The 13682-nt window shown below is 34.9% G+C and overlaps 1 protein-coding gene and 1 long non-coding RNA gene across 2 annotated transcripts; both read left to right on the plus strand.

The window, feature by feature from the left end:
* Positions 1-7664: 7664 nt before the first annotated feature.
* LOC145568551 (uncharacterized) lies at positions 7665-8657 on the plus strand. The gene is made up of 4 exons (XR_014095840.1): positions 7665-7829; positions 8378-8425; positions 8504-8545; positions 8633-8657. It is a non-coding gene; the product is annotated as an uncharacterized LOC145568551 (long non-coding RNA).
* Positions 8658-8796: 139 nt separating this feature from the next.
* LOC145566269 (uncharacterized) lies at positions 8797-10037 on the plus strand. The gene is made up of 4 exons (XM_081625739.1): positions 8797-9471; positions 9586-9706; positions 9792-9872; positions 9957-10037. The coding sequence occupies exons 1-4, from the start codon at positions 9428-9430 to the stop codon at positions 10035-10037; spliced, it is 327 nt and encodes a 108-aa protein (XP_081481865.1). The 5' UTR covers positions 8797-9427.
* Positions 10038-13682: the final 3645 nt, after the last annotated feature.

Here is a 13682-nt window from a genome sequence, read left to right on the forward strand (position 1 = left end):
AGAGAAAATTTTGATAATTGAATTCTTGTCCAGTACCAACAAGAGTTGAGTCAAGTGGTAAACAACTTGATGTCGTTTAAAGGAGGTCTCGGGTTCGAGCCTCACTATATGCAAAAACTCTTGTTGGGAGTCTTACCCACCATAAGCTAGGTGTGCGACCCGGGTCGAATTTGGATGTAGTGTGGGCTAAGCTTCGATGAATCGGGTTGGCATCCTAAAAAAAAAAATGAAATTCTTATCCAGTTGTACTTATAGGTCTTATACTCGTACTTAAATTTAATTAATGGAAATTGATTAATTTTTTATTCTCATTATTGGTTCAACTTTAATAGTAAATAAAGAATCTTGCTAATGAACGCTTATGAGGCGTTAGATAAGCATTTAAATATTTTCTAAAGTGGCATTAATTTGAAAATGTATGCCAAAATCACGAGTCGATTAGTATAATTAATGTTTATTTTAATTAATAATACTACTTTTAGTTATCTTATCCAACGCTCCAGGGCCTTAGCTTTTGTCATAAATTAATTCTCTATTTGATACTTTCACAATAAATATTCCATCTAGCATGTCTGGGGCGAAGTAAATGCTCAGAATTTAATTTTCTTTTAGATAAAGTGGTTAAACGACTTGAGGGTTTTGCGTCTTTGCATCTCTCTTCCGCTGCAAAATTGGTTGTAATTAATTTTGTGTTAGTAGCTTCGTTTAATCACATTTTATCGGGTTTTAAAGTTCCTGAGACTATTTGATCCAAGATGGATAACTTGTTAGCTAGGTTTTGGTGGAAATCTTCTCATTCAAGTCGAGGAATGGCTATCAAATCTCCTTCTTTGCTGCATCTCCCAAAGGGATTGAGAGGTTTTGGAATTCGTAGTGTTGCTCCTTTCAACTCTACTTTGCTAGCTAAGCAAAGCTGGCACCTTATTCAGTCCCCTCAGTTGCTGGTTTCTCGTCTTTTGTTCGCAAAGTATCCTTCTTTTAGGAATAGGGAGGCTGCTTTGGTGTCTCGTCCGTCTTGGGGTTATAGGGGTCTGTTCTCTTGTTTTTCGGTTATCTAGAGGTTTAGTTTGGAAGGTCGGTTCGGGTTCTAAAGTTCGGATTCTAGAAGATTCTTGGGTTTCAGGTGGGCCGGTCCAATTTAAGGATCAGCCATCGGAGGCGGCTAGGCCGTCTCTTATTTCTTCTTTATTTGATCCGCGTTCTTACGCGTGGGATACTTCAGTTGTTCACAACCTTTTTGATTCTCATTCTACGATGATGATTCTGTCGTTGGATCGTCCGAAGCGGCTGATGGACAATTTTGTTTATTGGAAGTTCACTAAGGACAGTGTTTTTTCTACAAAATCAGCTTATGCCCTTCAATGCCAATCTGGCATTTCACTGGGTTCAGGTTGTCAGTTGTCTCCTTCTTGGTGGCGGAAATGTTGAAGGTTACCTCAACTGCCCCGTTGGAAATGTTTTGGTTGGAAGTTTCTGCAGGACGTTCTTCCGTTGTCCGTCTTCCTATCTTCTCGAGGTTGTCCAGTTGATCTGGTTTGTGCTTTTTGCCACGCTGAGTTGGAGGTGGCAGCACACACTTTCAGGGATTGTCAATCTGTTTGTCCGTTGTGGGAGTCGAAGGTGTTGGGGGTTCCTGGGTGTTATCACAGTGTTCACCTTTTGGGGTTTGGTTGGCTGATTCTATTTCACGTTACTCTTCAGCTGGTTCTAAAAACAAGGTTATGGCTTTATTTGCTATTCTCTGGGCTACTTGGCTTTCTAGGAACCAGCTGAGGTTTAGGCAAGCAGTCTGGTCGCCTGGTACAATTGAGAGTCTGGCTAAGGAATGGTATTATCGGTGTGTTCATGCTCAGGAGCTGAAGAACTCTTTGATTCGTTCTCGTTCGGCTGCTGGTCCGGCTTTGTCGGCTGTCTCGTGGCTTTGCTTGTAGGGGTTACCTAATATTTTCCCAACAGCTTGCTTGATTGTGGATGGGGCTTAGGATAGTTCTACTTATAGAGTAGGGGCGGGCTAGGTTATTCGTGACATTTGCTCGTCGGAGGTCCTAGGTGGTGGGAGTTGGGCTTTTATGGCGAAATCTGCTTTACATTCTGAGTTACAGGCCTGTTTATGGGGGGTTCAGTTTGCAGTGCGCAAGGGTTTCTTGAAGATCCGGACTCATACGGATTGTGCTGCTATCATTTCATTTCTCTCGTATCGAGGGTCTTTAGACATTTCGGTTTGGTGGCTCATTCTAGACTTGCGAGACGCTAGTCGTTCTCTATTGGTGTGTCAGATTTGGAAAGTTCCTCGGGCTTGGGTTTCACTAGCTCACTGGTTGGCTGGGTGTGCTCGTCGTAGACAATTGTTGTATTTTCAGTATTAGTTTTTTTCATAGCTCTCTTGTCAAAAAAAAAAAAAAAAAAAAGAGCTCAAACCTTAATTTTTACTTACAATCCGTCAAAAAAGAAAAAAAATTCGATATATACTCAAGTTTGATCATAAATGTATATACTTATGTACAAAGTACAAAAAAATAAAAAAATATAAGTACTAAACTATATACGAAATATATATTTGGTCAAACTTGAATATTGGCACATGTGCTAGGAGTTTGTATCAACTTTATAACATTTGTTAAAAAAAATTAAGAGTTTTAATAGTTGAAATTATATGTTGACAAATTGTTACATGTGCGCCTGTGCAGAGCTTTAAAAATTGAAAACCGAGGAAGTATAAGAGCTTAACAACTCTGAGTAGCTAGTGATTAGTTTAGGTGTATTCCGAATAAAATTATTTGATAGTGTCAATAAATTATGTCTATTCTCTCCTGAGAATGTAAACCATGCACTATATACCATACTGTATTAAATGTATAATATGATATTTATTGAAATTGCAAAACATCTCTCTTTATTTATAAAGCTAAGAATCAATTCAATTTGTATTCACCCTGAGTTATAAGTAACGTCCAAACTATAGTACTCTGTAATGTCCGTGAGATGACAATTTTGTATATTTAAGGTAGGAAAATTGACTCATTAAATTTGCGTTACATAATAATAAAAATTGAAAGTTTTTTTCCCTCCAAAATTCAATAAATAAAAGAACAGAAAGAATCATGTTTATATACGTGTAAATGTTTGCTTCAACATAATCAACTCTCTTTAATCATTTATATATAACCTAAAACAACCCCAAAAGAATAAATCACATTATATATATTCACTCACAATCTCCCTCGCCATTCACCTAATTTCTTAATTGACATCAATAATATAAACCTAATAATTATATTACATCACAAACTCACATATTAGCTTGTAATTCCTTGGACTCAACATTGTTAACTTGCTTCCTTCCATGGCCTCTCCTCCTCCTTTGCCTCTTAGGAATAGACCCAAACTTGAGCCTTCCGGTCTCCTTGAACCTCCCTTGCTCAGACACAACGATCACACACTCCGGTGGTGGGACCGGGTACCGGATCGTGGCGTAACAATACGAGTAGTACATGTACTTCTCTCTAAACCACTTCATAACCTTTTGTCCTCTAGGAGTTATTTGTGAATACTCCTTTGTTTTCAATTTCTTCCTTCTTTGCGTTACACTCTAGGGAGTTTGTGGACCCCTCAAATTGCTCGATGGGGTCCACGACACACCCGTTTAGCACGAAGTCCATGAACTCGGACACGTAGGGCTCAAACTCATACTTGACCTTGTATCTGCCACCCGCGGTGGCCCAACTCGAGACGTCCCAAATGGTGGCATAGAGGGACATAGGCTTAAATGGTTAGTCCGATCCCATTGCTTCATTTTGGACTATTTCTCTGATTGGGACATTGTCTACGTAAAATCAGCATTGCATGAAAATATATATATCTAACGTTTAGTAATAATGCAAGTTAAGAATATCAGCTTGAATTAGTGCTATTTCTAAGTTATCTCATAATAATTAAAAAAATTTAAAAGTGCAATTTCTTCTTAAACACATAAAGATACTACTATATACTTCATATAATATACTTCAAATTTTTTATTTAAAATAGTTATAAGTCAATAAAAATTGTGCTCCCTTTGATTTTAATTAGCATGTCATTGAAAAATTTATTAAATATAACATCTTAAACTAACAGTTACCTATAATACGGCTATACTAGATAATCTTATGTTTATTCTAACCAACCATATAAGAACTTTATAATAGTATACAAAAAATAAAGATGTTGAAATTGTCTATATCCAACTAATTAGATAATCAAATAGTGGAAGAAAGTAGTTGGCTAAAAATTTTATGACAATTTTGCCTTAAAAAAGGAAAAAAAGGAAAAAAATTGATTAATTGCATAAGAGCTAAAATGATTTTTGAAACCAAACACTATAAATGTATAAATAATGATTGAAGGCAAAGAAGCAAATTCAAGACATTTATGTCATTGTAATTAAATAAATGAAAAAATACATCATCAGATCACTTTGAATTAAAACCTTGCAAAATCATGAAATTGAGTAGAAATGTTAGTAACAAACATAAAAGTTCAATGATTGTTTACTTAAAAACATGGGATAGCTAATGCTGCTTATATATGAATCACCTAAACAGAGTTTAATACAGACCAAGTACTCACACCATGCATCAGGTGCAGTTAATTACATTGTTTTTCCACTTAGGCCAAAAGTGATACCGTTTTCCAGACATAGTAAAACATTACAAGGGTTGGAAACAGTATAAAAGTCATTCAGCCATGGATCGGAGTAGTGTTACTTTTCATAGCCGTCAAAAGGGCATGCTTGAGGAGAAGATCAAAAGAGTAAGCTGAACAAGAACCATATAAACAAACCAAACCATTTTGATAGAGAGTATTTCAGGATATCAAAATTGAGTTTTAGAACAAACAAAATCTAAACAAACCATTTTGATTTGAGTTTTAGAGCAAAGAGAATCAAGATAGAGTTTCAGTGTCACCTACGCCAGGGCAGAGATTATGTATGGCAGAGATTATGTGAGGATTTACAGCAAATAACATTTCTCAGCTGTCAGTCAATACATTTTGTAGATCGCATTGACATAAACTTCGGCAACCCACAACAGCACGCCTAACGAAATGACTTCCCACATAAGCAATCTCAGACCAACTAAGGAAAAGCGAACAACACCATCATGTCCATTATGTACCTTAACCTCACCACTGGCAGAAAGAAATATGCTTGGTTGCTCAAATAGAGCACTGATATGTCGTTCTACCAATGTATGCGCTTCTTTAAACCTTAACGTTTGGTACTTCTCAGTAACTGAAGGATCCATGAACAACACAAATGAAAGGGATCTCCCAGGATGTTTAAAACTGGATTGAATTCCCCCTTTGTTTTTAATTGTTCAAATTTAAACTTTTCCTCTTTCCAACAGATAGAGTATCCGTAGAATGTGTAAGTCGCATACAAGCTCACGAGTTCCATGTGCCCAATCATGTCAAAACAATCTACTTCAGCAAATGAATGCCTCAACCACATTTCAATTATGTCCGTTTCTGCGGGAGAATGAAGCAACTTAAGCTTCTCTTCATCTTGTTTCGAGAATTTAATCTCATTAGTCGGAGTTACATTCGTAAACATTCTGATGGCCCTTTGTTTGAATTTATGCACAATGATACAGTACAGAATCTCCTGTACAACAAGCTTTCTCTTCATCTCTTGTACTTGATCAATTGTCCTGAAATACATAATACCAGTTTAGTCTTTATACTTAGAAATCAAAGGATACCAAAGTAAGTTACCTGTTTGAGTCTGTCTCATTACTCAACTTCACAAGCTCCTGAAAAACCATAGAGGTGAAGTAAAACACCTTGTCTTGCATCAAAATATCCATCAAATCTTTCCCAACAGTTGACTCTAACTGAAGAGGCGGTTTTGAGTTATGTGCTCTGACCAACCTTTTCTTGTTCAGCCCTGTGGCTAACAAGGAACAGCCCTGCATACCAACAAAATGTTGAGATCACAATCAAAATGTAACATGAGGAAGAAATTACAACATTCAGAATAAGGTAAATACACTGCTCAAAAGTAACATTTTCAGAAATTACAAAATTTTCAGAATAAGGTAAATACACTAATAAGGTAAATACACAGCTCAGAAGTAATCCCCATCAAGAAATTTTGACACACACATCTCTATTCTTGAAAAGTGACAAATTACATAAATATTAGATTCTAATCATGCAATCAACTATGCTACGTTTCTGCACAAAGCTACAGAAATCCAACTTCCATACATGTTGAACATCATGTTTTTGGCAGTCTGACCGACATAAGAAATGTGGGTTTTCCTACGACATAATGTTTAGAACTTAAAACAGGTACATATGTTCAAATGAAGAACACATGTACAAACATAGCTAAGGAGTGGACTACAGCAAAACTGTGTTCCTCGGACCTGGGTAATCATGCATCTAAGTATCATTGTGTCTAACTTGACTATAACAGAGTATTAAAACTCTTATGTAAAGAGTCTAGTGTTTATGGTTTATATTAGGGGATTGATCATCAAACAAAGGTAGTTTATTGAAAAGAAGGGTTCGAGACTTCGAGTAACATAGCAGCAAAATACAAACGATTCTAAATAGGATTTTGCATAACTCTGTGTCATTTACAATATCCAACCTCCTTCAATCCCACTTTCTAAGCTTGCATACTACGATTACAGCCCAAGTTTCCACCATGGACTTCAATTCTAATCAATGCACAATTTCAGTAAATCAAAAATGCTATCCAACAGTAATAATGTCCAAGCTACATCCAATAATTACCCCCAAAACCATTGTCAGCAAGAAAGAACAAGAACCTCACCACAAGATAAATGATTAAACTCTTGTCAAAAGAAAGCTCAAGTACACAAAATTAGGTTTCACGATGATAACGGAAGCAATCATTCCTATTACAATCCAATACGCTGAACCTTGTAATTATCAAAAAAAGACCAATTCCACCATTTTGGTAATTGCAAACAATCAATTCCACAATTACATAAATACATCAATTCTACACAAAAAAAGAACTATAAAATTCAACAAATTGTTCCAAGAAATCAACAATTACGCTATTAATTATGATAAAATACAGATATCCAAGAAAAATAAAAGTGAGATGAGGTTAACCTGTGGTGGAGGTGGCCGAGTTCTGGCCTTATCTTCAGCTCTGACAATAACACCTTCCCTAAACAAATACCTCCCACATTTTCTGCCCCAAAAGCTGGAACTCAAGCTTGCCGGAGAATAAGCGTTGGTCGGAGATGTTCGTCGAAATGGGCGTTTAATTGACGGAAGTGATGTCGACAAGTAGTGGGCTGGCGAGGAGAGAGAGGACGCCATTAGAGAGAGAAAGAGAGCAGTGAAGGTGAAGAGAGCAAGAATGGAAGTTAGAATTGGAGAGTGTAATGATCATGGAAATTCAAAATACAAGTTTCTCTTTCTGAGAAACATAACTTGTTTCTCATAGGGGTATTTCAGTCAATGTAATGTTCTTACGAAGGGTATTGTAGGAAGAGCAGCATAAAACTTTGAAAAGTAAGATCTGATTGGGCACACTGACATAGATTGGGTGACGGACCTAAGTTGGTGGTGAAAACGGACGTTACATTTAATGGTTTGGGATGTTTCCCTTTGACTATTTTATGACTTTAACAAAGACGAAACCCTAACCTGTCGTCGGGCGCGCAATATTTTCCACACTATACTCTGGGGAAGACGGTGTCGTGTTGGTATCATCGTGTGGAAACCGGTGTCGTCGTTTTGGAGGCCAAAATAATTGGGGAAGTAGTCGAATTTGAAGAAGTGCTCAGGTGCCCAGATAAGTCACTGTATGTCGTTCTTCAAATTCTGCAGTTAGTTGTAGATTATTTGACTTATTGATTTTGTCTTAAAATTGTGCGTTAATAGTAGATTATTTGATTTATTGATTATGACTAAATTTGTTAAAGAGGTGTCGAATTTAGTATTTCAGTTTTAAGAAGTATCCCATAAATTTTTGTAGGGAGTCGAAATCATTAATAAAGTACATTTTGTTAAGAATTATTTAATTAATTTTTATTAAGAGGCATGAATTTCAGTTTAAATTAGCTTTAAAAAGTGATTTTTGTGGTTGTTCGTTCAAATTGGAACTCTGTAAATCAGTAAAAAGGTACTGGAATTACAATTAGTTGGGTGGAATGATTATGTGATTAGTTATTCTGTAAATAGACGCTAATAAAGTGTTATGCTATTTATTTAATTATGGAGTTGTTGCAAATGAGGACTGGAAAGCATAAACTTAGCAATGATTATGACTTTAAGGTAAGTTGTAATTTGAGTATGTAAGGAAGTTGGTGTTATCTGTTGATGATTTGTGTATGTATATTTTTGTATGTAGGATGATGGTGAGGTGAGGGATAACATATCTTTGTTTAAGAGGGAAAAGGTATGTCAGTTGGAGCTAATGTGTTGTGAATGTGGTAACAAATCTTGGAACCTTACGCGTTTGTTGTTTTTGATGCAGTACATTCGAAGGACGATAACTTTATTCCCGGGAGTTTTTAAGGTAATTGTGGTGTTATTGATGCAGTCCATCTAATTTGGTGTAGTGTGTGAATTACTTATTTAAAAAAGGAAATTGGTTGTCATATAGGATGATAGTTTGAGTTATGGAGGGGCTGTAAAATGAAAAGCGGAGGTGATCATGGAGTATTCAAAGGCTAGTGGTAGTGTAAGTGATAATATGATTTTTTTTATTGCAAAGTAGAGTAGTAAGTTTGTTTGATGCTGAAGTGTGTTTATTTGTGACAGTATCCACACATGAGTTGCCGTGTTGAGTCATTTGGGAGAATATGTCAAAAATTTGATGAGAGGAGAAAACGTTGGGTGTATGAGATGGGTTTTGGTGGTCTATTAAACCTTGCATTTGATATGCATTTACCTAGAAAATTGGCATATTGGATGATGACACGCATTGATCTAATAAGTAAAATGATGATAACATCGGACGGTCGGGAATTTAAATTTTTGAAGAACCAGGTGCGTTGGGTTCTAGGAATCCATATGGATGGAAGGTCTGTACCTAACTGTTTGACTGACGAAAATCGGTATAAGGTCCAGGAAATTGTTTTAAAGTATGGTAGAGCATGGGAGTCAAAATGTAGTAAAGAGGATGAGGTGTATACCTTGTTAGGGATACCATTATCAAAAGAAATGATGGATCGCCTAGAGGGGCACTTTGCGGAGGGTGAGGAAGAGGAATTCAAAACATTGTTTTTGATTGTTGCTTTAGAGATGGTATTGTGTCCTACTCAATCGCCCAGGCTCGCTGCTGACCTACTGCCTGCAATTTGTTATGGAATGGAAGCTATAGAATATGATTGGTGTGCAGTAGTGTTGTCAAAGTTGATAGATAGTGTGACCAGCTTTAGCCGAAGATTCTACTGTAATGGTTATGCTAGTGGCTGTGGCAGGTGTGCTATTTTTGCTGTTGTAAGTTTCATGTTCTAGTAATATTTTGTAATCATGGTGATTTTTTGCAGTGATATACATAAATGACTTCATACATTAAATTTGGTTTTCGTGGCAATTATTCTATTTGGATAGATTGGACAGAGATCCCATTGACTGGGAAACGTTTCCTAGACTAAAGGCATGGGGTATGAAGCAAATTCGAAATGCTACCAAGTCTGATAGGTTGAATTGTGGTGACTTTGGGAAATTTAAGGTAAGGATGATGATAGTTACATATTTGACAAACAAATTTCAATGTTGTCAATTTGGTTCAATTGATATAATATATTTGAGTGTAGGTTTTGGCTGTTGCTTATGGTGAACAACACCCAAGGGCGCCAAGGGATAGTGTTGCGCCATGTTGGCCTTCTGAAATCAAGGTTAATTTAATGGTGTTATTATAGTTAAAAGTAAAAGTTTTAAGTTTTGTTGTAGTGAGGGTCTTAAAGTTGGTAATAATGCAGAATGTTCCACCACATGGCAAGGTTAGGCAAAGGAGAGGGCAACTGAAGATGGGATACTTAGGAAAGGAGGGGATGAAATGAAAAGTGTATTAATTTAATTGAATTTGTTATATGTTGTATTTTTAAATAATAATTGTACATCTAAGCTGTTATTTGTTGTAATAATGTTAACCATAGGAAGAATATGTATTTGTTGTTATTAAGTTGACAATAATGTGGCCAACTGGTATTTATCATCAGTTGGGCCAGTAGTTGATAAAGTACCAATTATTGTTCATAGTTTGGTCAGTAAGTAGGTATTTTTCATAGTTGAGTTGGGCCATAAAGTTGCTAATATATGTGTTTATTGTCCAAATAAGTTTCATAGTAGGGCCAAATATGTTTTTTTTTTTTTGGGTTTTTCTACATTATAACCCTGTAACTTTTCATTTTTTACGATGTGCCCCCCCTTTTTGAGAAATCTACATTGTAACCCCAAAATACATTCAGTGTCTATACGGTAACCTTGTCGTTAACAAATTCCGTTAGTAAGGCCCACTCACCACTTAATAATAATTTTTTATCGATTTGCATATTGAAAATCGTTCTGTTAAAGGTTTTGGGGGCTATTTTGGACTTAAAAGGTCCAAATTGAGCTCAGATTTAGCAAAAAAATAACATAAATACCTCGTTTTGCTTATTTAAAAATATCTCAATTTGCGTGTTTGTGTATTTAATACGCAAAATGAGGTATTTATGTTATTTTTTTGCTAAATCTGAGCTCAATTTGGATCTTAAAGGACCAAAATAGCCTCCAAAACCTTTAACAGAACAATTTTTAACACGCAAATCAATAAAAAATAATTATTAAGTGGAGAGTGGGTCCCACTAACGGAATTTGTTAACGGCGGGATAACGGCAAGGTTACCATATAGAAAGTAAATGTATTTTGGGGTTACAATGTAGATTTCTAAAAAATGGGGGGCACATCGTAGAAAACGGAAAGTTAGAGGGTTATAATGTAGAAAAACCCTTTTTTTTGCCAAATTTGGTGGATGTTTTGGGCCATAGTTGTTTAACATTGTGATTCATTGAACAAGATTCATTGAACAAGGCCATAGTTGTTATTCATTCAACAACATTGTTATTTGTTCAACAACATTCATTCAACAAGGGCAAAAGTTGTTTAATTAAGTTATTTTTGCAAAACCAAAAAATTTAACAAATAAGTTATAACTCGTACTGTAGTTAATAAATAAATAATGAAATTAAAATCATTATAAATTGTTAATTAAAAAATTGTTTTTAAAAAATTAGATTTTATTAGGGAATTAAGAATTTACTTGTATTTGTTTGAATACGTACAGTAACATATTTATTAAGGTTTAACTTGTTTAAATTATTTGTTTAAATTAAGTAAGATATGAACAGGGAACACTGCTAATTACGGTTTATGTTGTTTATATTAAATAAGATATATAATTTAAACTTGTAAAAAAAAATTAGTCATAACAAAAATTACAATAATAGTTAATAGTTCCATGCTAGATTTCATAAATACTTAGATTTAATACATACTAGATTTTGATATAGGACATCCTACTCATAATCCTGCATACCCCATAATATATTACACAAAAGGGGGCAACCATGAAAATATATTACATAAAAGGCATTAATAAAGCTAGTACGGATGAAGCTAGTAGTAGATTGCATGATAAGACATGAACTTAAACTTAATTTCACTAATCATTGATTAAATAACGCATGGAACCTAAATCATTTGGCACATAATACTCCGATGAAATTGACTTCCTGACACACTAGTTGTCGGTGACACAAAACAGGTCGTCGTCATTCCTCAGACCAGCACCACGGACTGTCATATATTTTTTAACAAACTTGTTCTCATAAATGAGCAGAACATTATGGGGTGTCCACCCCATGATTCAGCCAACTTCTCAAGGTAGTCATCAAGAAACACACGGACCTTCCTCTTTAAGGGGCGGGTGCGAGCTTCTGTCAGAACGATTTGCTTCACACGAACATCCATGTTATCCTCAGCAGTCTACACAACAATTACTTAGTGTTAGGCTCCTTATAGAAAATAGTATTAAAAATTTCAAAAACCTAGTCATGTACTTGACCACGAACAAAGAGAACGGCGCCATTGCTGACATGAGCACTAGTGGGTGTGTCAGTGTTGTATATGTGACCCTTCACATTACGAATGAAGATATCATCCGGAAATTTGTTGACCATTGAAGCATATTTATAGTAAATGTTGTCGAAACTCTCGTTAACCCTAAGGCTGAACAAGGTTCCGGGATCATTATCGTTTAGGCTTCGAATCCTAACCTAGATCATAGGAAAAAATGAAGTAGGTGTTGCCAATGGCAACGTAGGTGGCTCTGGGCCGACCACTTCAACAACAGGAAGTGGATTATCCAAAGTAGGTGTAGTTTCCACAGTAATTGTTTTCCCCACTTCAACATCAGTAACGACCACAGGTGTGGCTTCGTCACTTTTGTTACCACCCTCGTTTGGGCTACCAGGAGGAGCAGGAGGACCTTTAGTAATAAGGTCTATCACCATGTCCTTTGCAACAACGGGCGATGCATCAGGTGGCACAACGGTCATCCGTTGTGCAAGGAATCTCCCAGCTACTGCCATAGCAAGAAGGGTCTTCCGTGTTACTTTCATGGTTTTCTTCCTTTGGTGAGTTGGAGGTGGTAAAGGCCCACGTGTGGGTGCTCCGTGATTCCTATCCATGTGTTTCAATGGATTAGTCTGTTGAGGTTATGGTAAGTGAGTGAAGTGAGTAGATGGTAAGAAGATAATGGAGAGGTTATACTTATATATAGGTAGACTCTTTCAGTGATTGTAGGGTTTTGGTTTATGTGTGTAGGATAATGCCACATGTGTGTGTGATAAATATAATAATATATTTTTATAATCGATTTTTATAAGTATTACAATAATGGATTTTTTTCAATAATGCATTTTTGAGTAACACACATGTGTGTGATGAATTTAATTAGTTATTTTGAATAATCGATTTTTATAATTATTACAATAATGCATTTTTTACAATTTCTATAAATATTCAATTAAATAGTTACGTCCTTAAAATATTTAAAATATACAACTACTAATTATTACCTAAATATTCAAATAATAATTAATACCTAATTATGCAATTCAGAGATTTGAAAGTATTGAAAAAACACAATGTCATTCATTTGTGCAATTGTGAAAATTCACTCATTTAGTTGTGAGTTCAATTATGATTTTGGTTATAAAATTTGTTAATTGTGATATAATACAATTAAGGATTTTTTTAAAAATTTCAACATAAATATTCAATTAATAAATATTACTTAAATATTCAATTAATAATTAAGTAATTATTTTTCAATTACTTAAATATTAGTTAATACTTAAATATGCAATTAATAATTAAGTAATTATTATTCAATTCAGTAAATATTACTTAAATATTAGTTAATACTTAAATATGCAATTAATAATTCATTAATACTTGTATTCAATTATTGCAAAGTCTGTGACATTAACATATTTATTATTCAGTTAAGTAATTCAGTTAATTAATTTATTTCTAATAATTTAAATTATTTCTTATTTATTACTTAAGTAATTCAGTTAATTAATGCAACGATGTTAACTAATTTATATTAATATATTAATTAAAATATTGAACAATATAGTCTTCATTGTTTCAATTTG

The sequence above is a fragment of the Chenopodium album genome, chromosome 11 (genome assembly GCF_948465745.1).
Source record: "Chenopodium album chromosome 11, dcCheAlbu1.1, whole genome shotgun sequence".
Taxonomy (NCBI): domain Eukaryota; kingdom Viridiplantae; phylum Streptophyta; class Magnoliopsida; order Caryophyllales; family Amaranthaceae; genus Chenopodium; species Chenopodium album.